The sequence below is a fragment of the Felis catus genome, chromosome D3 (genome assembly GCF_018350175.1).
Source record: "Felis catus isolate Fca126 chromosome D3, F.catus_Fca126_mat1.0, whole genome shotgun sequence".
NCBI lineage: Eukaryota > Metazoa > Chordata > Mammalia > Carnivora > Felidae > Felis > Felis catus.
In genome coordinates, this window is record NC_058379.1 from 16,658,100 (window position 1) to 16,684,700 (window position 26,601).

The 26,601-nt window shown below is 44.1% G+C and overlaps 1 protein-coding gene across 2 annotated transcripts; it reads left to right on the forward strand.

The window, feature by feature from the left end:
• Positions 1-106: 106 nt before the first annotated feature.
• On the forward strand, positions 107-26,601 carry DYNLL1 (dynein light chain LC8-type 1). Of its 2 annotated transcripts, none has more exons than XM_019814621.3 (3): positions 107-131; positions 24,478-24,615; positions 26,176-26,601. In XM_019814621.3, the coding sequence occupies exons 2-3, from the start codon at positions 24,484-24,486 to the stop codon at positions 26,311-26,313; spliced, it is 270 nt and encodes an 89-aa protein (XP_019670180.1). In that variant the 5' UTR covers positions 107-131; positions 24,478-24,483; the 3' UTR covers positions 26,314-26,601. The 2 variants fall into 2 exon arrangements, with proteins under 2 accessions (XP_019670180.1, XP_003994773.1); XM_003994724.4 differs by lacking the exon at positions 107-131 and adding an exon at positions 24,118-24,279.

Here is a 26,601-nt window from a genome sequence, read left to right on the forward strand (position 1 = left end):
CGCGGACTGTCACTCTGCTTGCGGGGCGCCGGAGGGAGGGAGCCAGGTCCGGGCCGCAGGCCGACCACGCTGCGGTCTGAAGGAGTCCCGGACGGTGGGCTGGGTGGGGCTGTCGCGGCCCTCAGACTCAGGTCAGTAGCCCTCTGGGTGACCCTGCCCCCATTTAACACTTGCTTAGAACTGAGGTCTAAAAACTGACGGTGTGAGAGCTGAGCTGGCCTCCGCAGCTTGGGCTGTGACATTCAAGGGAGACACGGAGGGAGTAAAAGAGTCTTAAGTATCTCAGCTGTCGTTATAGAGTGCTTTAATCCTCACCGGGGATGGAGGGATTCCATTGTTACAGGTGAGAAAACTGAGGGGATCAGGATTAGAAGCCGAAGCCGTGCCCCCCACCTGTGGGCCGAGCCTTTCAGGAGCTCGGGTAGACACTCATGTCGGCACTTTTTCACATTTACTTCCCATAGTTCAGGGCACTGAACGTGGGGACGCTCCAGAAATAGAGGCCTTGCATCACAAGAGTCTTGATCGAAAAAGAGCTTTCATATTAAAAACGAAACCTCTGTGGATTGATGCATAATGGGCAGATAGGCAAAAGCAAACAGCGGAATGTTAACTGTGGAATCTAGACGGTGGGTGCGTTCAGTCTGTTCAGTGCACCATTCTTTAAACCTTTTTGTATGTCTGGAAATTTGCATAATAAATGGGGCAGGTATGAAACTTGTTAAAAACAAACTCTGGTGTTCGTGTTCTGCCCCGGTCGCCAAAAAAGCCAAAACCAAAAAAACCCAACTCTGTTAATGTGAGCAATGAATAGCAACGGAATAAAACCAAACATTTAGGGGCGCCTGGGTGGCTTAGTTGGTTAAGTGTCCGTCTTTGGCTCAGGTCATGATCTCACAGTTGGTGATTTCCTGCAAGCATCAGGCTATTTGCTTTCAGCACAGAGCCTGCTTAAGATCCTCTATCCTCCGACTTTCTCTCTGCCCTTACCCCACTCTCTCTCAAAAATAAACATTTAAAAAAATTTAATATGAAGGTACAGTAGTTGATTTGTAGTTATACCACCTCTGAGCCTTTTAAAATCAAAACAGAAATTAGGCACTCACGCATAACTACTGAGTGTATATCCTTTTTGAAAGGCAGATTGTGATGGTATACATCAGTCCCTGATAATATACATATACCTTTTGGTCCAGTAATGTCACTTGTAGGATTTTATCATCAGGAAATATGAAAATGTTACAGTAAATTATGTTCATTGCATTTTGTGCAGTTAAAAAAATGGAATGCTTGATAATAAGGGAGTGGTCCAACATAATAATATTGAATGTTACACAATTTTTAAATGATATTTTGAAGGATGCTAAGGTCATGCTAATTTAGTTATAATTAAAATGAATTTAAAATGGTGTTTAGGGGCGTCTGGGTGGCTCAGTCAGCTAAGCACCCAACTCTTGATTTCGGCTCAGGTCATGATCTCATAGTTCGGGAGTTTGAGCCCCACATCAGGCTCTGCACTGATGGTGCAGAGCCTGCTTGGGATTCTCTCTCTCTTTCTCTCTCTGCCCCTCCCCTGCTTGCACTCTCTCTCTCAAAATAAATAAATAGATTTTATTTTAAAAAATAAATAAAATGGTGTTTAATATGTACATTATACACATGTAAATATATATTCTCAAGGAATCTATTAAACTGGTTGACACCAGTTGTTTCTAAAGAATGCAATTGTGGGCATTTTCACTTTAGACCTTACACATTTCTGTAAAGCTGAATATAGTTACTGCAACTCTGTTTCATTTTTATATTCTGGGAAAAAAAAGTAAACAAAAATTTAAGCAGTGTTGCCCAGTTCTGTTCAAGGGAATACACACACACACACACACACACACACACACACACACACACTGGAGAGGGGAAAAAAAAATATATGTGTGTGTGTGTGTGTGTATACATATATATACATATACACACACACACACACATATATATGTATATATATATGTATATATATATATATATACATATATATATATATACATATATGTATACATTACTTGTAACAAAAAAGCATGGAAGAAAATAACTCCAAATGTTTGTGGAGATACCTTCTTGTTGGAAATGATTTCTATATTTTTATTTATGCTTTTCCATATTTATCAAATTTGTATTTGGCATGTACTACTTTTATAATTGGAACAAAGCACAATAAATTACTTCTAAAATAAAACAGAACCATCTGTTGTATTCTGGATTATGTAAAGCTTCTAGTTGTTCTTTGCTAGCCTTCAGAAGTCAAGCAGGAAAGGGCCCTGGCCAAATATGACCTTGAGTCTAAGTACAAAGCCTTACTTATAGGAGCTTACATATCCTAAAGGCATCCACAAGTCCAGATGCCTTCCCATTTTGGGGGTATGTTTAGGTGTGTTAATACCTCTTTCTGAGTCCTGCCACTCCTACATGGTTGTTGCCTGGGAAGACCAAACCAAAAAAAAAAAAAAAAAAGCTATTGGAGTCAGCTAAGTAGCCTACTAGTACTCTAGGTGGAAGATTGCTTATAAATAGTAATGATTCAGCATATATTGTACAAAGTCCTAAGGCATGCAATCCCCAGAGGGATTCATACCTAGCCTAGAAAATGTGCCCTTATGTGGAGATACGGCAACTACAGCCTTCCTAGATTAGAAGGAACACAGCTAAATTTCTAGGGGTCGTTTATGATCATCCATGGAACCCCAAAGGGTAGAGTTTTTTTTCTGTGAATTCAGGTACTAACCTTTGCAGTTTAGAACACAAACGAGGCCAGAATTATAGCTTAATGCTTAAAGGGCTCATGGGTTCCATTCTCTACTAAGGCCACAGACCCTAGGCAGGGATGTGCTTTTGAGCTTTTGCTTATTTAGTTATTCAGCACCATTGAGTCCATTGCTATAGTTTAGGCCCTGTAGGAGGCCCATGGCATGTGGTAATACAATTCTGTCCTCAAAGTATATTTCAAGTTGTTATTCAAACAGCCATTGAGAGCCCAGTTGCAATAAAGGTAAACTGCTGTGAGACCGCCTAACACAGTCTTCAAGATTATAAGAAAGGCTTGCGGGAGATGTTTAGGTTGAGCCCTGAAAGACAGTAGGAGTTAATCGTAGGGAGAAAGGGGTGGATTTTTCAGGAAAAAAGGACAGCATGACAGATCACCTCCATAGAAGAGAGAACACCACAGGAGTGCCTGTGTGGCTCAGTTGGTTAAGCATGCAACCTAGGCTCAGGTCATGATCTCACATTTCTTCGGTTCAAGCCCTGCATCAGCCTCTGCACTGACAGCACAGAGCCTGTTTCAGATCCTCAATCTCCCTCTTTCTCTGCCCCTCCTCTGCTCACTCTCTCTCTCAAAAATAAGTAAACATTAAGAACAGAGCACATCAGACCAGGGGCAATCCCCACTGCCCTACGGTATAGCTGAGCAGAGGGTTCAAGTGGGGAAGATAGGGACAAGGAGCTGGCTGGGGCTTGCAAAGCCTAGTAGACTATGTTATAGAGTGTGGACTCTACAGAAATCAGTGAGTAGCCATGAAGGGTTTTAAGGAGTTATGCTGGGATGAGATCTTTTCAGAAGGAAGTGGCAGTTGAGCAGATTAGAGATATGGAGTGGGAGTTACAGAGTCTCTGGGAGGAGACCAAGAGCTAATTTGACTAGAGGGCAACTGCAGGATACTAGGGAAAGGAAAGGGAGTGAAGGAGAGGTGTGGCAATAGCTGCCATAATGGGGGATGGGGGGAGGAGGAGAATCTTGGGCAGAGATGAGAGACCAGAAGTCTCTGTAGGAAGTATTGCTATGTAATTGCAGTGTAGGCCCCCTCCTGTGACTTCATAGATTCCTTCATTTAAAGCTACATTGTCCACTAATAACTTTGGAGTTGGATTTTTATTGTTCTGGGAAGATATGACAATGTAGTCAGATTAGCCTAAAGGTGAGTATGGGCAAGAACAGGGATAGCCCCAAATGGCCCATTGACTAGCAGGTTACACAGAGAAAGTAACATGGGAGCTGGCGCAGGGAGACACCAGTTGGGAGACTGTGGCAGTCCTCCAAGCAAGAGATGTCAGTGGCCTGATGTAAGGTGATAGATACTAAGGAGATGGGTTATCTCAAGGAAAAGATATCATAAGGACATGGGAGATGAGATAGGTTGGGTGTGGGGCCTGAGAGAAGAGGAGTCCAGGTTGATTTCCAAGTCTCTGGCTTAGAGAACTGGTTATGCAATAGTAGCATTCTAAAATGGGAATAAAGCAGGAGGTGATCTATAGGGGATGGACGATGATGATGAGTTCAGATGTGTATGGAAAACATAAAGAAGGATAAGAAATGTGATGGCTCTAGGCTCTATGTGTCCACTGAAAACAGAATTCCAGGTGCATGACCTAATGATGGTGGATGGGCATCAGAGTCCTCAGACACATGGGATAGGACTGCTGTTCCCACAGGGATAAGCTTTCACCTAAAATACATAGGAGCTCAATAATTCCAATCATTCGTACCATGAAGATAAGAATGGCACCAATGGAACTATCTTCATCTTGAAGACTTTCATCTTGGCAGACTATGAAGAGTTAATGTATTTCCCACAGCAAGCCGTTCACTCCCTACTAGCGAGTAGGGCAGTGCACCCCAAAAAATAATAAAACAATTATCAGTAGGGATAAAACATTCTGCGAACCAGCCCATCTGGTTTTCTCCCTTTCCCTATGACATCAGTTCCCTCTGGCATGCCAACAAAATGTTTTCTTCTGTGTCAGGCTCAGTCATGAGTTTCTCCCAGACTCTGGTCCTTGGGAGCAGTGGACTGAAGAAGTGATGGGGGAGTAGACCATTGGTGGGAAAATGAGTCATCTGAGAAAAACTGGTCCAGGCTGCCAGGGAGAGCTGTGGGTTGTGTCACTGTGGAACATGTGCCTAGTCACATCACCCAGGGAACCTTCTCTTTGTTATTCTTTGCCACTGTATTTGTGTGATGGAGTAAAATAAAACATATTCTGCAGAGGTCCCTAATAGAGAAATTTGCTGTGCAGGGGAGGAAGGGGAGAAGCAGCAGCAGACTAGATTTGGAGAGGGTTTGGATGGGGGTGCAGAGAGCTTTCAGGAAGCAAGTGCCACGTGTGGGAGGATGAGAAGAGGAAAAAGATAGGAAAGATAATTCAAGAAGATTTGCAGTGTGTTGTGAATATTATTCCCCTTTGTTGTCTCCTTAAGAGACTGCAGAAAATCCTTAGTATTTGTTTTTCAATTATTTTTGGATAAGCTGATGTTTCTTTGAATGTGACCATCCAGGTAGGAACCCTGGTTTTACACGAGGAGGTACATTTAAAGCAGTGAGCATACTGAATTTGTAACAGCTTTGTTGCTTTATTTTTGTCAGCTTGCTCTATTCTGAGATGGAGTGTTCAAATAGCTTGTCATATCAGGGCTTCTTTGTCTTGGATTCAGGGGCATCAGGGACCAGTCAATGATGACTGCCCCCCCCCCACACACACACACATACACTCAACTCCCACCCCAATCTTTCAACATTGTAAAAGTTGTAAAGTCAGATGTAAAGGATTGCACATTGAAAGAAGAGTCTTTTTTTCTGGGGAGAATAGCCATGTGATGCTGTCCAATCGAACTTTGTATGATGATGGGAACATTTTATATCTAAGTTCTGTGTGGTAACCATTAGCCACATTTGGCTATTGAGCACTTGAAATGTAAGAACTCCAAGTAAGATACTGAACTTTTCATTGTGTTTAATTGTAATTAGTTAATATGACTTTAAATAGCCAAATGTGGCCAGCGGCTACCATATAGGATGGTGCAGTTCATCATTCTCAAAGGTCACACCCCCCAGAAAAGGTTAAGAACCACTGAGACCAATCACTTCCCTTTACAGCCATGTTATGTTGGCACATAGTAGGTGCTGTTAAATAACAACAACAAAAACAAATGTTAAAGATCTAAATGACTTTATTTTTTTTAATTTTTGGTTTTTTTAATTTTATTTTTGAGGGGGGGGGGGAGAGAGAGAGACAGAGAGAGAGAGAGAGAGAGAGGGAGAGAGAGGGAGACACAGAATCCGAAGCAGACTCCAGGCTCTGAGCTGTCCACACAGAGCCTGACACAGGGCTTGAATCCATGAACTGTGAGATCATGACCAGAGCTGAAGTTGGATGCTTAACCAGCTGAGCCACCCAGGTGCCCCTGACTTTAGTTTTTTAACTTTATTTATTTTTTAGTAATCTCTGCACCCAACGTGGGTCAAACTCAAGACCCCAAGATCAAGAGTCACATGCCACTCTGAGGCAGCCAGGCACCTCTCTAATTGGCTTTATTAATCAATTCATGAATCAGGCAGCATCCAGTCTAGCTAGTAAACAAGAATTCTAAAGGGCTATAGAAGAGAAAACATTTTTAAAGGTAGAGAGGGAGTGGAAAAAAGCAAATTATTAGCAAAGAATCCATTGTTTTAAGCAAAGTCATCCTCCTGAGGGGAACTGAAGGGGGCCTATCAGTAAATTTCCTTGTGTTAACCAGAAAATTCACATGTTGACTGGTTAAAGGTTCCATTTCTGGGGGGGTTGAAACTGCAGTTACGTTAGGTGTTAAGTCTTGGTTTACTGACTTGGAGCCTTAACCTCAGTGACACTATTTTGGGCCTGTGGTTTTCTTTTTAACAGTGCTTAATAAACACCTGTTGACTTTATTAACTAGTACTTAAAAAAGATTTATTCTAGCTCCAGAAAAGGGGTACTAAGGTACAAAATGACAGACAGACTCTTCAAGTTCACCAAGTTTTGTTTTCTCAGCCCCAAATTCCTTACCCTCAACCCAGAAATTTTCCCTAAACATTCTCCACCCTATCACGTACCTTTGAAACTTATTTCACAGCCGAATTAAACCAGAAACACAAGCAAAGGGTTGAAAGGGTGTGAAATGATTAATGAGAGTGCTAATGATTTTTTTTTTTGATGCAGCAAGAAGATACATTTATTTAATAGAATCTTAATGTTTTTGGACTCAAATCAATTTTTTACTAAGCAGATTTCTAATGAGCTGTGTCAATATAATTTGGTAATGGCACCTCAAAAATAAAAACACTCCTTAAAGCTAAACAAACAAACAAACAAATATGGGAAATATCTGGAGATTTTATTTAATTTTTATTTATTTATTTTCAATATATGAAATTTATTGTCAAATTGGTTTCCATACAACACCCAGTGCTCATCCCAAAAGATGCCCTCCTCAATACCCATCACCCCCCCTCCCCTCCCTCCCACCCCCATCAACCCTCAGTTTGTTCTCAGTTTTTAAGAGTCTCTTATGCTGGAGATTTTATTTAAGTAAAAAAAAAAAAAAAAAAGAAGAAGAAGAAGGAAGAGCCGAGAAGCCACACATCCCTCTGTGCTAACACATGCACAGTAGCTGAACCTGCTTCTGTCTGGCTGAGGCTGGCTCTCCCCCTCAGTCAGCACATATGCGGGGCTTCTGTCAATGTCACACTGACAAACATTCCCTGAAGCTAGGCAGCTGGGGACCAGTTTCTTTTGTTATTCCATCCTTTCTCTTGGGTTGCCAGACACACTCCTTGAAGGTACCTGCAGGAAACCAGATTTTTGTCCCATTTTGTCCAGATTTTTGCTTCTTCCCCAGCTCTAAGAGCCTACAGTGGTGCATGTAGCATCTGGGACATTGGTGGCTTCCCCACTGCTTGCCCACTTGACATTTGTTCATTCATTCAACTGATATTTATTGAGCCACAGAACCGCCTGGTGCTGTCATGGGTGCCAGGGACAAAACAGTGAACAAGACCCAAACTTGGGGCGCTTGGCTGGCTCAGTCAGTAGAGCGTGCGACTCTTGATCCGGGGGTTGTAAATTCAAGCCCTGCGTTGGGTATAGAGATTACTTACAAATAAAATCTTGGGGCACCTGGGTGGTTCGGTCGGTTAAGCATCTGACTTCGGCTCAGGTCATAATCCTGCGGTTCATGACTTCGAGCCCCGTGTCAGGCTCTGTGCTAACAGCTTGGAGCCTGGAGCCTGCTTCAGATTCTGTGTCTCCTTCACTCCCTGTCCTTCCCCCGCTCTCTCTGTCTCTCTGCTGTCTCTCTGTCTTTCTCTCTCAAAAATAAACAAACGATGGGGTGCCTGGGTGGCTCAGTCGGTTGAGCATCTGACTTTGGCTCAGGTCATGATATCGAGGTCCGTGAGTTTGAGCCCTGCGTCGGGCTCTGTGCTGACAGCTTAGAGCCTGGAGCCTGCTTCGGATTCTGTCTCTCTCTCTCTCTCTCTCTCTCTCTCTCTCTCTCTCTCTCTCTGCCCCTCCCCGCTCATGCTCTGTATCTCTCTCTCTCTCTGTCAAAAATAAATAAACTTTAAGTAAATAAATAAATAAATAAATAAATAAACATTAAACATAGTAAAAAATAAAATAAAATCTTAAAAAACAAAATAAAACAAAACCAACCAAAAACCGCCAAACTCTGCCCTCACACTGTTCACAAACTACTAAAAAGGAAATTACAGTGAAGTGGGATATGTACTACAAGAAGTACAGGGTGCTTCTGTAGCTCTTAACCCAGACTGGAGTGGGGTGTTCAGGGAAGGCTTCCGATGGGGGCAAGGGGCTTGGGAATGGCTTCTGGGACCTGAAGAAGAAGCTGGTGTTAGCCAGACACAAGAGGAGAGGAAAAGGAAAGGCATGTGCAAAGAAAGCTGGGAGGGTCGGAAGAGAGCTGGGTGCTCTGGGGGAAACTAAATAGTTCAGCACAATAAGGCCAAGGGTTGAGGGTGAGGGGTGTTCTTTCTCCTTCTAGAACCACAGGTGACTTAGGGTGAGAAGCCCTAATGTAAATCAGAGCCAAGCTGGGTTAGAGTATACATTAAGTCCTAAGTATTTCAGCGCTCAATGGAAATCAGTGTGAGTTGCCTTTACCATACAAATGTTTATTGTATATCCCTGAATAGCATGATTGTAAAGGGGAGTTGATGTGCGGGCTGGGGGGAGGAGAAGGCCTGAGGGGAATATAGTCTCACAGTCTCAGAGGGGACCATGAATAGCAAAAGGGTGCTTGTTTGGGAACCAGAAGGCGAGCAGAACAGGACCAAGCAAAAAAAAAAAAAAAAAAATCCAATGATCCCTCTTGGCCCTGGGGAGGAAAGGCCACAGGAGGAATCACTGAATACAGGGATCCTGAATACAGGAGAGCTGTATTCAAAATGCTAGGATATTTCTTAATAATAACTATGATTCCCAGGGCGCCTGGGTGGCTCAGTCGGTTAAGTGTCCAACTTCGGCTCAGGTCATGATCTCATGGTTTGTGAGTTCAAGCTCTGGGCTCTGGGCCGAGAGCTTGGAGCCTGGATCCTGCTTCAGATTCTGTGTCTCCCTCTCTCTCCGTGCCCCTCCCCCACTCACACTCTGTTTCTTTCTCTCTCTCTCTCTCTCTCTCTCTCTCTCTCTCTCTCTCTCAAAAATAAATAAATAAATAATAATAATAATAATAATAATATGATTCCCTAATAATAACTGGAAGCAATCTCAAGGTCTATCCAGAGGGGACCTGTCACATGGGAAATGTGGAAGCCTGAACACTACACAGAAGTTACAAAAAACAAGTCCGTTTATACAGGTATGAAGAGATCTCCAAGATATTTATAGAACACCTACTGTGTGCACTGGGTTAGTTGCTAGGGACCCAGCAGTGGAGGAGACAAAGTGACTGCCCCCTGGAGAGATACCCTATTTCCACATCCTTATCTTGGCTCTTCATGATGTGCCTCCCCCAGCTTCTCTTCACCTCCCACTGCTCCTCAGCCAGCTTCTCTAGGATCGGCTGTGTCTGAAAGCATACACTTGTTCTTTGTAGGGGCTACCTCTTGAAACACTGATTTCTCCACCTCTGCCTCCCCAGTCTTTTGCCTGGCCAAACCCTCCGCGGCCTCCAGGTCCCTGATTTGGTGACTTGGTATTCAGTGGTGGCAAGAACAGTGTGACCCCAGTCTAGAACTTTCCTCCTAATTTGTACCTCTGGAAGGCTTAGTTCTGTTGCCAGTCTAGCATCTTTCTATCAAGTTCTGTACATCTTATTGGTATTTTAATTGGAATGGTGTTAAATCTACAAATTTACACGTGGAAACTTTTTTCATTCATGCTATATTTGGCCTTCCCATCTAGAACCTTGATGTTACTTTCCATTTATTCACATCTTTTTTTTTTTTTTAATTCTCTCCTATTTGTGGCTTGTAATTTTTATATCAGTTGAAGTCCGTGTATCTAACACTGTGCTAATACTCAGTGATTTCCTCTGGTGTCTTTTTTTTTTTTTTTTTTTTTGATACGTAATGTGTCATTTTTCCATATCAATTCTCCAATTCTCCCACACCAACTCTGTGTCCAACAATTCAATTCAATTCTGACACTACCCAGAGTTAGTGCAGAACCCCACAGGTTAAGGGCTCAGCCCTGTAAGACTTATCTTTACTTTAGGAGAGGGCTGCAAATGGGGTTCTCAGTTTACCCACAATTTTTTTTCTGGCTGACTACAAATTTGAAGGCTCCAGCAGACTGAATGTTTATGTGCCCCCCAAATTCATATGTTGAAACCTGTCCCCCAGTGTGATAGGATTAGGAGGTGGGGCTTTGGAGAAATATTAGGTCATAAGGGTAGAACTCTCATGAATAGGAATATTCTCATGAATAGGCCCTTATAAGAGAGACCTCAGGAAGATCCCCCTACCCCTTCCACCATGTGAGGACACAGGGACAGCTGGCTATAAACCAGGAAGTGGGCTCTCACCAGAACCCAACTGTGTCAGCATCCTGATCTTGGACTTCCAGCCTCCAGAACTGTGAGAAATGAATTTTGGTTGTTTAGAAGCCATCCAGGTTCTGGTGTTCTGTTATGGCAGCCCAAGCGGACTGAAACAGGAGTCCCAGACCTGGAGATGGTTTTTAGAGCCAGGAAAATAGAGACTATGAGAAGTGGCCCAAAGAGTGAGACCAGGGACACTCCTTCCTTCAGAGGTCAGGGACAAGGGGTGGAACAAATAGGTGAAGCTGAGGAGGAGCACCCAGGGAGATAAGAGAACTGTCAGAGTCCAGGGGGTCCTGGAACCTAAGCAAAGAATGAACTTCAGAAAGAAAGAAAGCAGGAGCGCCTGGGTGGCTCAGTCGGTTGAGCCTCTAACTTCGGCTCAGGTCATGATCTCGTGGTCTGTGGGTTTGAGCCCCGCGTCGGGCTCTGTGCTGACAGCTCAGAGCCTGGAGCCTGCTTCAGATTCTGTGTCTCCCTCTCTCTCTGCCCCTCCCCCGCTCATACTCTGTCTCTGTCAAAAAAAAAAAAATTAAAATTAAAAAAAAAAAAAGAAAGGAAGAAAGCAACTGTGACGAATACATCAATGAAAATGCTAAGAACGAGTCACCAGATTTAGCACATGGCGGTCACTGGGCACTTGATGAGCCGTTTTGGTGCAATGAATGGAGGAGACAATGGACAATGGCAGATGGCTCAGTCCTTTCAGGTTGCTATAACAAAATACCACTCACTGGGTGACATGTAAACAACCAAAATTCATTTCTCATAGTTCCGAATAGGAGATATTGAGAGAATAATCCTCCAGCCTTATCCGCGGTTTCACTTTCCACCATCTCTGTTACCCGCGGTCTCAGTTACCCACGGTTAACTGAGGTCTGGAAGCAGATGATCCTCCTTCTAACTATACTCAGAAGGTCACTAGTAGCCTAACACTGTGTCACAATGCCTATGCCATCACCTCAATTCATCCCATCACGTAGGCACTTTATCATATTATCCTCTCACATCGTCACAAGAAGGGGAGTCCGGTACAATAAGGTATTTCGAGAGAGATCATATTGACACAACTTTTACTACAGTATATTGTTATAATCGTTCTATTTTATTATTGTTGTTAATTGTTAGCAGAGTCATTGTTGTTAATCTCTTACTCTGCCTGATTAGGAAATTAAAATTTATCATAGGCATGTCTGTATAGTAAAAACATAGTATATATCTAGGATTCTGTACCATCTGCAGTTTCAGGCATCCACTGGGGTCTTGGAATGCATCCCCCACAGATAAGGGGGGACTAATTATATAGGTAACTCTTTGGAGCTGAATGGGGTGGTAGCTAGAGGAGAATGTATAGTTAAGAGAAAGGCATTTATGAAAGATGGAGAATGCTGCAGGATGTGTGTACACTAATAGGAATAATCTAGTAGATGGGAGAAATTAAATGATGCAGAATTTGACCAACTAGCAATCACAGGACTGAGAGAAGATGGGCTCAGTGCCAGGGAGATGACTTTAGATAGGAGCACTCATGGTTCATGCCTGGTACCTGGAGGGGAGGCAGTACGTGCATACACCTGAGCGTGGGCAGGTGGAAATGGTGGGAACGTAGGGAAGTTAATTAAAAGAATGAAGCAGATTTATATGTCATGACATGGAAAACTCAGAAGCACCCCATTTTGGTAAAAAGAAGAAAAAAGGCTATTAAATACGTTTTTAAAAATCTAACTTTAACAGCTGTTATCTTTGAATTGCAAGATTACCAGGAATGTTCTTTCCCAGATTCTAAATTGCTGTGGTGTTTGACTCTCATACAATGAGTACCTATTGCTTCTGAAAGTAGAATAAAACAAAGATTATTTTTAACTTTGAAGGATGTTCATCAGAACAAAGCATTGTTACAATGCTGAGGAATTGAAACAACCCGAGTGTTCAATGATAAGAGCTTGTTTCAAAAAGTTATGGATGGAAAATAGTTATGGATGGACTATTGAGGATCTATGAAAAATTACGTTGTAGAAGTCTTCCAAGGGCATAAATAGCCTTTCAGAGTGAATGGTGGCCTCAGGACAGTCCATGTGTCTTCACCAGGCTCACAAGATGCCAAAGGTCTGGCTGCTGCCCCCTCTTCCATCTTCATGTCTCCCACTCCCCAGATCACTGCTCTGTAGCCATGTTGGCCTTCCTTCAGTTGCCAGTCTCCTTCGAGCCTTCAGGCCTTTGACTGTGCTATTCCTTCCACCTGAGAAGCTTCTGTACATCCCCTTCTGTACGTTCCTGTTTCTTTAGATTGCTCCTCAACTGTGGCTTCCCAGGAAAGCCTTCCTTGCCTCCCAGGCTTGGTCACAGCCCTCATTAACAGAACTCATACTAGCCTACCTTCTCCGTCTTTGCATTTGTCACAACTACACTCACATTATCACATGCATCTTGTTCAACGTCCGCCTCCTCCACATATAAAATGTGAACACCATTAGGATGGAGTGATATCTGACTTACTTCCTTTCATGTCCCTAGTGCCTAGATGGGAAACTTGTACAAATAGGTATTCAATAAGTATCTGTTGAAAAAAGAGAATAAATGACTAAGGGCATGACAGGAACTCTCAATGTTTATCCTTTAAATGGCCAAAGCACTTAGGAAAAATTAATAGAGCGTCTCTTGGGCAGGTGCCTAGGGATATACATCTTTATACCTAGCACCTACCTTAGGGCCTGGCCCATGTTAAAAGCTCAGATAATGTGGCTAGCTGAATAAGCATAACCTCTTCCATCTTCAAGTACTTCTCCCTCAGTGGTGATCTCATCCAGTCCCATGGCTTTAAATGTCATCTATAAGCTGACGACTCCCCAAATTATAGCACCAGCCTGGACCTCTTCCCAGAACTTATATATCCAACTACTTGTTTATCCAACTCTCCACTTATATATCCAACTACTTACTTATCCAACTCTCCACTTGGAATGTCTAATAGGCATCTCAAACTTAACATGGCCAAAACAGCTTTTTGTTCCTGATTTGGCCAGCCTTCCCCAACCCAATCTATTCTTCTGGTTGCTTAAGCCACAAGTCTTAGAGTCATGCTTGACTCCTCTCTTCCCTCACACCTTGCATTCAATTAATCAGCAAATCTGTCAGCTCCACCCTCAGAATACATCCAGAAGTCAACCACCTCTCATCCTAACTCCTGCCTGGTTCAAGCCATCTGATGCCTGGCCTCTCTGCCTCCACTGGCTTCTGTACACTCTGTGCTCCACCCAGTAGCCAGGTCATCAAATCTTGGCTCAAATTGCACCTTATCAGAGAGTCCTTCCCAGAAACCTCTATTTAAAATAAGACTCCTGGGGCACCTGGGTGGCTTAGTCGGTTGAGCATCCGACTTTGGCTGAGGTCATGATCTCACTGTTCCCGAGTTCGAGCCCTGCATCGGGCTCTGTGCTGACAGCTCAGAGCCTGGAGCCTGCTTTGGATTCTGTGTCTCCCTCTCTCTCTGCCCCTCCCCCACTCATGCTCTGTCTCTGTCTCAGAAATAAGTAAACATTTAAAAAAATAAATAAAATAAGACTCCTCATCCTGTCACCCTTGGTTCTCTTGTTCTACTATATTATCCATTGCACTTGTCAGGGTATGACGTATTTTTGCTTCTTTATTATCTTTATTCTCCTGTTAGAATATAAGTTCCATGAAGAAGGGACTTTGTCCATTTTGTTCTCTTGTACATTCCTAATAGGGTTCTGGTCACCAGTCACTATATATGGGGAGGATGTTTTCCCTCACACCAACAAGCAATTCTCTGGACACCAGCTGGATGTTCTGTAGTTCAACTCAATTCTGACACTATCTACTTGGAGATAGCATTAGAACCCACAGGTTAAGGGCTCAGTCCTCTAAGACTGCCGCACCCACCCCACTTCAGAAGCCAGTCTCAAGCCCAGGTTGTTACCTGTACTTCTGACTAACTGGCTATAAATCAGAGATTTCCACACCCCTCTCCTTGGGTTTGATTAATTTGCTCAAGCAACTCGCAGAAACCAGAGAAACATTTTATTTACTAGATCACCAGTTTATTATGAAAGGATATAACTCAGGAACAGCCAGATGGATGAGACACATAGGGCAAGGTATGGGGAGAGGGCTCAGAGCTTCCATGCCCTCTCCCGGCATGCCATTCTCCCCGCATCTCCACGTGTTCACCAACCCAGAAACTCTCCAAACCCTGTCCTTCTAGGGTTTTATGGAGGCTTCATAACACAGGCATGATTGACTAAATCACTGCCCATTAGTGATTGAACTCAACTTCCAGCCCCTCACCGCTCCCCTGGAGGTCAGAATGGAGCTGAAAGTTCCAACCTTCTGATCACGTGGTTGGCTCCAATGGCAATCAACTCTCCTTAAGTACTTTCCAAAAGTCACTTTATTAACATAAACAATAGAGAAGGACTTATTATGATAACAAGACACCCATTTCACCCATTTCAGGAACTGAAACTAGAGACCAAATGTCATGACAAAAATGCTGCCATAGAGATGCAAACTGATTATTTACAAATAAAATGACAGAATAGCTGAGATTTGTTTAAAAAGAAAAAAAAAGCTACTGCCATTTCTGTAACTGCTCAGGAAATTCCAAGATTTTGGGAGCTGTGAGCCAGGAACCTGGTTGAAATATATATTTATATATTATTTATTTATATATGTAAAAATATACATATATATATAATTTATATATTATATATATATATATATTTCTCATTATAAATCACAATATCATAATCCTCAGCACCCTGAACAATGACTGACATCTAGTTCTTTCAAAAATCTCTCAGCAGTCAGGAATGAAGGTCTGAATGAACTCTTGAGTTCTGGAGAATCAACTTTTCTCCCAGTCAGTGAAAAAGAATGCAGATGCCAGAAATCAGATACCAGCTACCTGTCCCTTTGTCTGGGCCCTAGAATAATTGAGATTTAACTCAGGCCACTTTGCATAGAATTAAAGAGTAACACTGAGGTCACTAGTGAGTCAGAGGGGGCTGTTAGCTCCTAGAGCAAACCTAGGTCCAGCTTCTTAGTGTTCTCTGGAGGGAACCTGTTCTGTAATTGTTGGATGTCTCATCCTTTCATCTGTAGTAGGCCTACCTGCCTTGTCTTTACATGGGGCTGTGAGTTTGGGATTTGTGACATTTGGACTCAGTCTAGGTTGTTTAGAACAACAGTTCTCAACTGGGGCCGTGTCACCCACCAGGGGACATTTGGTGCTGTCTACAGACATTTTTGGTTGACAGTGGGTATGAAGTGCACTTGGCATCCAGTAGGTAGAGGCTATGGATGCTGATAACATCCTCCAATGCACAGGATGGCCCCCTAACAAAAAACTTTCTGGTCCAAAATGTTAGTGGAAAAATCCTGGTTTAGGGTAACAATGATAATTGGTAGCTGGCATTGTTGACTTCTGCCGTGTGCCAAGTCTTGCACTGTATACTTTACACACACCATCTCAATCTCCAAATTGTTCCTAAGAAACAAGGACTATTGCAATCCCCATTTTACAAATGAGAAAACTGAAGCTCAGAGAGGTGGACTTACCTAAGATTACACACCTTAGAAAGGGTGGAGGAAGTTGAGGTGGGCTACTAGGCTTCTCTGGCTGGATGTTCCTGAATTTATCTGCTGCCACCATGGACAGGAGACTGAGAAGTAAGCCTTCAGAGGGGTCTGTCCACTCAGTCAAGGCTTGGCTATTGGCCAGAGAGGAGATTTTTCTTCCCTGAGTTGTCCTAGCCTGCATGGCCTCACTCTCCCTGCACTGCAGTACAGTACTTGGCTCTAAAGCTCAGTTCCCCTGCCAGCCCCAGGCTAGTGCCAGCCCTTCTCCATGGGGAAGAAGCTTCTGGGTTCAAACCTAGGCCTTATGCACTCTCCAATGAAGCCCATCCTTTCTGGGCAGGAGTCCTTGAATCAACTCTGGGGGCTGCAAGGCCATATCTCACATGTCCTTTCAGGTAGGGAGGGCTAGGGCTGCTAGGTTGGTGACAGAACTGATCCAAGAAAGGGCTTGAGGTCCCAGAAAATCTCGGAAAGTAATTGTTGCACAGGACTGGGGATGGCGTAATCCTGGACCAGTGGCGGGTGGAGGTGGAGCAGGTAGTCACCCTTTCTAGCCTGTTTGTGTGAGGGTAGAGCTCCAAGCCCTGCAAGGAATCCCCCATCCTGCTTATGAACAATCCCAAAGGGCTTTCTGAAGGCCCTGGGAAAGTGTGGTGGCTAAAATACAAAGGTAGTTTTTCCAGAGAAGATCAAGACAGTCAAGGATCAATCTAGGGTCAAGTGTGAGAGGAAGCAATGCTGAATCAGTTTGAAATATCCATCCCTTCCTTCCATCCATCCATCCATCCATCCATCCATCCATCCATCCATCCATCCAACATATATGTAGGGGGCTTCTGCCAGGAGCCAGGGATGCTTAAAAGTCTCCAGGAACACCCATCAGCTCATTTTGTCTGGGGAGGTGGGACAGCTCAGAGGTTCCATCTACCATATGTGACTGTGGAGTCAGACCCAGCTCTTTCATTTCTGAGCAGGGTGACCTCTGGCAAGGGACCTCACCTCTCTGACCCTCTTTCCTCCTATGTGTAATGGAGAGACCAGCAGTTCTTGATATCCTTGTCATAGAGTTGTGAAAACTCAGTGAGACAATGTGTCCCAAATGCCTGGCATATAGTAGGGTCTCAATACACAATAGCAATAGCTACCTTTTTTTGTTTTTGTTTGCTTGGTTTTTTGTTTTGTTTTGTTTTGTTTTGTTTTGGGACCTTGGTTAGGTCTTTAGACACTTTATTTATTTATTTATTTATTTATTCATTCATTTATTTATTTATTTATTTATTTATTTATTTAAATGTTTGTTTAGAGGGGGAGAGAGAGCAAGGAAGCATGAGCAGGGAAGGGGAAAGGAGAGAGGGAGAGAATCACAAGCAGGCTCCACGCTGTCTGCAGAGCCTGACTAGGGGCTTGATCTCACCAACCATGAGATCATGACCTGAAATCAAGAGTCAAGAGTTGAACACTTAACTGAGCTACCTCTGTATGAATTATTTAATACAATCCTTACCACCACCTTATCATGAAGGTATTAACTCCATTTAAAAATCGGGAATGTGCCCCTCTCTAGAGGTTAACTAACTTGTAGGAGGATGCACAACTTAGGTTTTTCCTAGGCAGATCTGTCTGATCCCAAAGCCTATGTTTGTAGAAATTTTGCCTCCTGATAATTGTGATTTCCCATGGTAGGAATAGAAAATGCATGTTTTCAGGTTTAGAAGGTTTTTCAAGCAAATTTAGCACCTAGAAGTGGAGTAGAGTGAGTTGCCCAGACTGGTGAAGCTCTGGAACGCCAGGTGGGCCAATTCAGTGGGATCTGGTGAGGGAATTGTGACATTCATTCCAGGAGTTTGGGTTATTCTAGGGCAGTTGTTCTTTATCTTCCTTGGGTTCTAAATCCCTTCATGCATCTGATGGAAACTATAGATCCTCTCACTGGAAAATGCCTATGAGCACAACACAAATTTTGTGCATAATTCTAGGGGGATTGTAAAACCCAACCATGGACCCCTTCTAAGAACCCTCCTCCACTAGGGCAGCACATCCCAAGTGTGGGACCATATCACTAGTGGTCTCCAAGATCAGTTAAGCAATATGAGGACAAAATGTTTTATATTCAAATGTTTATTTTATAGTTACTTACCTTCCATTTATAACAAATGAGACTGGTTTTCCATTTATGGTCATAACATACATTTGCCTTTTAAAACATACTTATTTAAGAAAATAAAAGTTTAATTAAAGAAAAATATGGAATAAATAGTAGTAGAGGTAGGGTGCAGGTTTGGCAAAAATCATGAAGGATGATTTCGAAAACTTCTCTGAGGTTTCTATTTGGTGGCGTCATAGTGGTTTTACTCTGGTGTCATCTGAACTTCCAGAGGACCCTGGAAATGACCTATTCTCAGGCTTTCTAAATCTGATCAGATGGTTCTGATCAAACAAGAATGTGGTTTGTTGAGTCTCTGCTATAATGAGTTGTCCCCTTCGTGCTGCCAATCAAAACTACACCAGATATCATCTTTGCGGGGCTCTAAGTATAGGCATTTTGGTGCTATATCCATTCATTTATTCAGCATTCATTTAGCAAACATTATGTGCCAATTAGCAAGCATGCACCACACTCCACTCACTCCCAGAAAATATAAAATCCCCAGCACCCAAGGACAAGCCAGTCTGTATGATGTGACAGAATACCAGATTTGGAATCAGACCAGGTTCCATAAGTAGCTCGCTATGTAATCATGAGCAGGTCCCTTTACTTCTGTAGTATCTTTTTTCCTGACCCTGTTTTTCCCCTCACCCCCAACACTAAGTACTTATTTTTCCATACCAATTCTTCAATTCTCCAACATCAACTGGGTGTCCAACAATTCAATTCTGACACTGACTCCCAGAGTTAGCACAGACCCCACAGGCTAAGGGCTCAGTCCCATAAGACTGCCCCCACTTCAGATGTCCCTGCCCATGGGCTTCCCAGGCTACCTTCACTTCACCCAGGAGACTAAAAATTTGGGGATTCCCATGACAGCTTCCTCAGGTGTGATAATTCTCTAGAACAACTCACAAAATTCAAGAAAGCACTCTACTTACAGGAATAGCCAAATGGAGGCGAAGCATATTGGGGGTGGGAGTATTGCAGATTTCCACGCCCTCTCCAGGGGCACCACCCTCACAGTACTTCAAGGTTTTGGAGCTTTTTTTTTTTTTTTTTTTTTTTTTTATTTAAATTTTTTTTTTCAACATTTATTTATTTTTGGGACAGAGAGAGACAGAGCATGAACGGGGGAGGGGCAGAGAGGGAGGGAGACACAGAATCGGAAACAGGCTCCAGGCTCTGAGCCATCAGCCCAGAGCCCGACGCGGGGCTGGAACTCCCGGACCGCGAGATCGTGACCTGGCTGAAGTCGGACGCTTAACCGACTGCGCCACCCAGGCGCCCCAAGGTTTTGGAGCTTTTATGGAGATCTCATTATATAACATGGACACTGGAGATTCAATGTAATCTCCAGCCCCTCTCCCTTCCCGGGTGAGGAGATGGGGAGGGTCGGGGAAGGGGACATGATTGGGGTGGGAACAGAAAGTTTCAAACCTCTAATAACAGGGTTGGTTCCTCTTGTGACTAGCTATCTAGATATTTGAAGCTATCCAGCACCCTCCTCACAAAGAGTCACCTCATTGGCATCAACTCAGGTATCAGTAGTTAATAGGGGCTCATTATGAATAACAAAAGATGCTCTTATCACTCAAAAAATTCTAAGGGTATTTAGAGCTCTGTGTCAGGAATTCTAGACAAAGACTATGTTTATATATTATACCTTCTCTGAGTCTCCTGAATACAAAAAGAGAGTATTCAACTAGATGAGAGGACCATAGGCCATATCTAGACTGCACTGTATTTTATTTTATTTTTTAATGTATATTTTGAGAGAGAGTGAGCAGGGAATGGGCAGAGTGAGAGAGAGAATGAATCCCAAGCAGGCTCCATGCTGTCAGTATAGAGCCCAAAAAATATTAAAAAAAATTTTTTTTAATATTTTTTAAAATTTTATTTTAGGGAGAGAGAGCACAAGTGAGGGAAAGGGGGAGGGGGGGAGAGAGAGAGAGAGAGAGAGAGACTGACTCCTAAGCAGACTCATGCTGAGCCTGGAGCCCAAAGTGGAGCTCGATCCCATGACCCTGGGACTATGACCTGAGCCAAAATCAAGAGTGGGACGCTCAACTGACTGAGCCACCCAGGTACACTAAAAACAATATTTATCACAAAAATAATCCAGGTCTCTGATCTCTCTTGAAAATCAGAAGATTTAGCGTCACTGGGGCAGCATTCCCAAATGGCAGTATCTGCCTCACACCTTTGAAAGGGTTTTTCTATTTGTCATAGTTCCTACCACTCCCACCTACCTCACCTCACTAAGAGTTAGTGGCTGGGCCCCTGCATTCTGAAGTCCCTTCAAACCCCAAACCTATGATACTAGAAGGTTTAGGTTACTATTGACTAGAAGCTCCTTGAGGATGGGAATGTAACTGATTCTAGGCACATATTTGAAGCATCCTTACTGCACAGTACATTTCTCTGATAATTAGGGGATACCTCACTGTGGGATGAATAGATAGGAAATAAGAAATAACTCTGCAAAAGTAAGTGCTAAAGGAATGAAAAAGGCAGCAAGGCTTTTGGTTCCTAGAAACCTAGGAGTTTCTAGGGGTTAAGCATAGCCCAGGAAGGCAAGGGTCTCTGGTAGTACCCTACTTTCCAATTTAAAATAATTAGAGTCAAGAGCTGGTTGAGATGAGTGGTACAAACACAGGAGATGCTAGGGAAGGCAGGTGCTACAAATGGAGGGAAAGTTATAGGCATTTATTAAAGAAAATCCTACTCTCTGTTAGAAAACTTTAGGAACACCTGTGTGACTCAGTCGGTTAAGTGTCCGGCTCTTGATTTAGGCTCAGGTCATGATCTTATGGTTTGTGGGATTGAGCCCCTAGTCAGACTCCTTGCTGACAGTGTGGAGCCTGCTTGGGATTCTCTCTCTTCCTCTCTCTTTCTCAAAATAAAAAAATAAACTTGAAAAAATAAAATTTTAACATTATCCCATTTCAAACTCCTTATCTTCAAAGTTACAAATAAGAAAAAGGCAGATTGTCTACTCAGCTAACTATAACACTGAAGTTAAGAGAATGGATTTTAGGTCATCCAGACCTAGAACTTATTAACAATGTGACCTTGAGAAAATCAACTTCCTAATCTATTAAATGGGGATATAAGACCTGGCAATTTTAATTCCACACATATTTAATTCAATGCATACTATATATTCAATGCAGACATTGAATTAGATGCTGAAGATACAGCAGTGAACAAGACAGGGATGGAGAGACAATAACCAAGCAAATAAATACATGAGATAATTCTTCTGAAGGAATAAATGCAACAAGTACAATGGAGTAAAAATAAGCGTTGTAGAAAGTCACTGAAGCGTGGTGGTAGAGGGCAGGTAGAGATGGGATGGGAAGGTGGCATTTGGGCTGTAATCTAAATGAGCAAAGAGGGGGGTGCCTGGGTGGCTCAGTCAGCGAAGCGTCTGACTTCGGCTCAGGTCATGATCTCACGGTCCGTGGGTTTGAGCCCCGCATGGGGCTCCTGTGCTGACAGCTCAGAGCCCAGAGCCTGTTTCAGATTCTGTGTCTCCCTATCTCTCTGCCCCTCCCCAGCTTGTGCTCTCTCTCGCTGTCAAAAATAAATATTAAAAAAAAAAAAAAAGAAAAAAGCAAAGAGGAAAACAGGAGGAAAGGGGTCCTAGGTCCAGCTGTTGTGAGGAATAACTGAATGAATGAAAGCACTTGGTGGTTAACAACCACTCAATAAACAGTTGCTATTCTTATTATGGCATTACTTTACTCTCAGCTCCTTCTGTTCAAACAGAAGCTGGCCAAGCCATAGATCAGAGAGATAAATACATATATTTGAAAAAATATATAAGAAAGTGTGTGTGTGTGTGTATATATATATATATGTATATATATATATATATATATATATATATGTATATATATATATATACAGGCCCCCAAGACAGATACAGGCTCTGGCATCATGAGATTCCACAGCTCTGAATCATGCACCCAAGTCAGGTAGAAGCAGCAACCCAGCCTCACCCCTATTTCCAGCCCAACTTCTTCCTCAGGAGCAACACCATACAGAATTATTTTAACTCCTGAGACTCATAATCCCTCCATTGGAAACCTGGAATTTGGAAAAGCCTCTTATTTTACTTAATTGATACGCACATGTGATACCTGAGGCGCTCATTATTCCCATCTGTTTCTCTTTGGAGTTATGTGCCTGTCAGGTCCAATTGTTTTAAGGGATTCTGGGTTAATGAGAGTGAGTGGTCAAGAAGAAAAACGCAGAAATGTAAACAGAAAACTTCTGGTTGCATGATGAGTCTGGTAACTTGCTTATGGAAGTTCAAAAACACATCACAGGCATTTAAGGGTTGGTCAAAATCTTGCTTGACTCTTGGGACAGTTCCATCAGCTGATAGTCTTTGATAAGATTCATTGAGCACCTAGTACATGTCACACATTGGGTTGAAGAACTTCAAAGGCATTATTAGTTCCTTCAATATTCCCAACATGCCTATGAAGTGGTTTCCTTTTATATTTAGTCCCCCTTCACTGATAAGAAAACTGACATTCAAACAGCTAGTAAATAACAACGCTGGGATTTAAATCCAGATCTGACCCTGCTCCCCAACCCCCCAAGATCTAGCTTTTTTAACCACATAGTGGTGGGTCTCCCAAAGCCAGAGGAAAATACCTCTGAGGGATGCCTTTCTATCCATTTGGGCACGTCCGCCCTGGAGAAAATCCTCAACCAAGAAACTCCCACACAGGAAAGACTGCCTCATCAAAGCAAGAAGCCCCACCCTAGACACACACACCTGGGATCAGCACTCCCAAATCCACCCAGATGGCCCCCTAGCCCCTTAAAGGAAGTCTCCATTGCCCAGCAGGATAAAGAAACCCTCTCCCATTCCTGAAGACCTCCCCACCTCCCTTGGCCCACTACCCAAATTTCAGAAGAGGAACGGCTATAGAATTTGCAGGACCTACTGCAAAATGAAAATGTGGGATCCCTTGTTAAAAAAAAAAATCAATAATTTCAAGAATTCGAGAGTAGAGCATTAAACCAAACCCTGGGGCCCCTCTTCTGCAACTGCACTGGTCACTTGCTCATAAAGCCGGCCCTGCTTCAGAGATACACTTCCAGTGAAGGGACTGGCTACCTCAGTCAGAATCCCCAAATCCTTGGGACCTGGGGTGGAGGTGAGACGTACGTAGGACACCCAACTTCCCAAGATATTCGAGAACACCTTCGCAAATTTGGGACAAACTTCGAAAATTTGAAGGCACTTCTCCCGGCTTGGGCACAAAGTCTCCTCGCACCCCTCTGGTCTCTGGGTGGTCCTTACGACCCCGCCCCAGCTCCACCTTCGGGGTGTGTGGGCCTCACCGCGTGCAGCCCATTGCCGGGGCAACCGACGCCGCGAGAGATGCATTGTGGTCCGCAACAAAATGCAGGAGAAAGATCCTGAGGGAACCATTGAGGTCATGGGCCAATGGGAGAGTCCTGGGGGCTGCGTCAAGCCAATGGGGACGTTCGATGGGGGGCGGGGCCGGCGGGAGCAGGGCGGGGCCTAGGCACTAGGCGGCGGCGGCTGGCGTGGGGCTCCTTAGATGCGCCACGGCTTCGGTAGCGACGGTAGCTTCAGCCGGCTGTGAGCGTCGCCAGCCCCTCCCCCAGGAGACCGTTGCAGTTGGCCACCCCCTGCTCCTCGGTGAGGGACTCGGGGGCTGCGGTCGGCTTCTTCGCCTGGTTACATCCCCCGACGGACTTCTCCCGCCGTTCGGTCCGCGCGGCCCGCGCTTTCTGAGAAGTGGGGTGGGGGGCGGGAGGAGCGGGCTGGGGGAGCTGGCGCCCCAGGCACAACCTGCACCCCAACTTCTTACCCCTTGCCGGGGCCTCGCCCCCCCAGGTAACCATGTGTGACCGAAAGGCCGTGATCAAAAACGCCGACATGTCGGAGGAGATGCAACAGGACTCGGTGGAGTGTGCGACTCAGGCGTTGGAGAAATACAACATAGAGAAGGACATTGCGGCCCATATTAAGAAGGTGAGGACCGGGTGCGGGTGGGGGGCTCGAGCCGTTTGCGCACAGCTGGGGCGAATCACAACTTAGTCCTTCTCCCCGATGCTGCGTCCCCAGGGCGCTTGGCAGAGGTCCTTGGAGGCACGCAGGGCAGCTCGGGTGTAGAGGATTCCAGAAAGGACGCAGATGAATTTTGCGCTCCTGATGAGAAGACCAGACCCTCGGCTCCTGAAGTTTTTTTATTACCCAGCTCCGCGGGGGGAAAGCGCCACCTAGCAACGGTTTCTAGGATCATGGAGCAGCGATTCCCCCTTCTGCAGGATTTCTGCGCGGAGGATCCATCTGGGTGTTCCGGAGGGGCGGGGGGGTGCTGCGTGGGTGTTTCCAGCCGGGCCGGAGGGAGATGTTGCCAGCCTTTCAGTGGGGAGTTTAGTCGGCAGTTGAGGGAAAGTGGGTGGTGGTGGTGGTTAGGGGGCTGGGGTGAGGGCTTGGTAAATAGCATTCTGTAGAAAGCTGGCAGGACTGCCAATTTCTCCGAGCTGTGTTTTCTGGAAGGGAAGGAAGCTGGCAGCCTAAGCCGTGGGAGGGTTCCCAGTTGAGAATAGGGAGATGAAAGACTTCAGATGGAACAGAAATACCTTTTTTGACCAACGCAGCAGTGCGTTCTTCTAGCTTGTAAGAATGTTATACCAATAGGTCTGAAAGATGTTCATGCTGCATACACTGTATAGGAGCCGACTTTTGTGTAACTCATCACAGAGACTTGTAAGAATTTTATAGAGAAAGGTTAGCTTTGATCCCTGCCCTACAGTCGCCTAAGTGAAGAAATCATCACCGGCGTTTTGGTCCTCAGAGCCCCTTTGGGTGAGGAAAACAGGGAAAGTTGTTTCTGCAATTTGCTGTCCTTGTGTACCAGGTGGTAGATGGGCATCATCAGGATAGATGTGGAAGAGAGGGCTACTGAAATTACAATTAAGGATAAAATCTGACCAGGTGGCTGTCGGATTCTGCTGCTAGCATTCTTTCTGTAGGAACAGTGGATTGCTGTGCCCCTTTCAAATTTTCACACAGTGGTTTAGATGATAATTGAGGCTTTGCCCTTTTGGACATCTTTTTGTTTTCATTGATACTGGAGTGCGCTAAGGAATGGGGTATTTTCGGCTAAATAGTGACCATTTTGGATTTTGTGGTGCATGATCTACAGTAGGATAATTTTGACTTGTTCTGTTTACACATGACTTGATAGACTGAAACTGTTACACCTGCTGTTAATTAACAATATCATAAAAGATACGGAGGTGAAATTACCATGATAACAAAGCGCCCTTTGAGGCTGCCCTTTCTGCCTTTTACCTCCCCAACCCCCATTCTCAGCTTAGCTCAGACTGCAAGTATGTTTGCATTAATGCACTATGTAGGCGACTTGGAGCTGGGGAACATTCTTTCATGCTAAGAATTTGCAGATGCTAACGTTCCTCCTTTCTGCCCCTACAGGCTCTACTTATCTAGGAGGCAAACTCTGACCTCTGGTTTAGCACTGAAATTCTAGTGTTCTCTTTTTCTTCCTCCCTCTCCCCCCACCAGGAGTTTGACAAGAAGTACAACCCCACCTGGCACTGCATCGTGGGGAGGAACTTCGGTAGTTATGTGACACATGAAACCAAACACTTCATCTACTTCTACCTGGGCCAAGTGGCCATTCTTCTGTTCAAATCTGGTTAATCGCATGGACTGTGTCACACACCCAGTGATCCATCCAAAAACAAGGACTGCAGCCTAAATTCCAAATACCAGAGACTGAAATCTTCAGCCTTGCCTAGGGGAACACCTCGATCTTTGAACCTTTATTGTGTTGTTTTGTACAGGGCATTCTCTGTACGAATTTGTTGTGGTTATAAAACAATTAGCAAAACAGCTTACATTTGTATTTATTTTCTATTCCATATCTCTACCCCATGTTTTTCCTCCTCAAAATCCATTCCTTTCAAAAATAAATCTGTTGGAGAAGTG

Coding starts and splice junctions, on each gene's coding strand:
- DYNLL1 (XM_019814621.3), top strand. CDS start 24,484: ATGTGTGACCGAAAGGCCGTGATCAAAAACGCCGACATGTCGGAGGAG. Junction 24,616..26,175: donor TTGCGGCCCATATTAAGAAG/GTGAGGACCGGG, acceptor TCCCCCCACCAG/GAGTTTGACAAGAAGTACAA.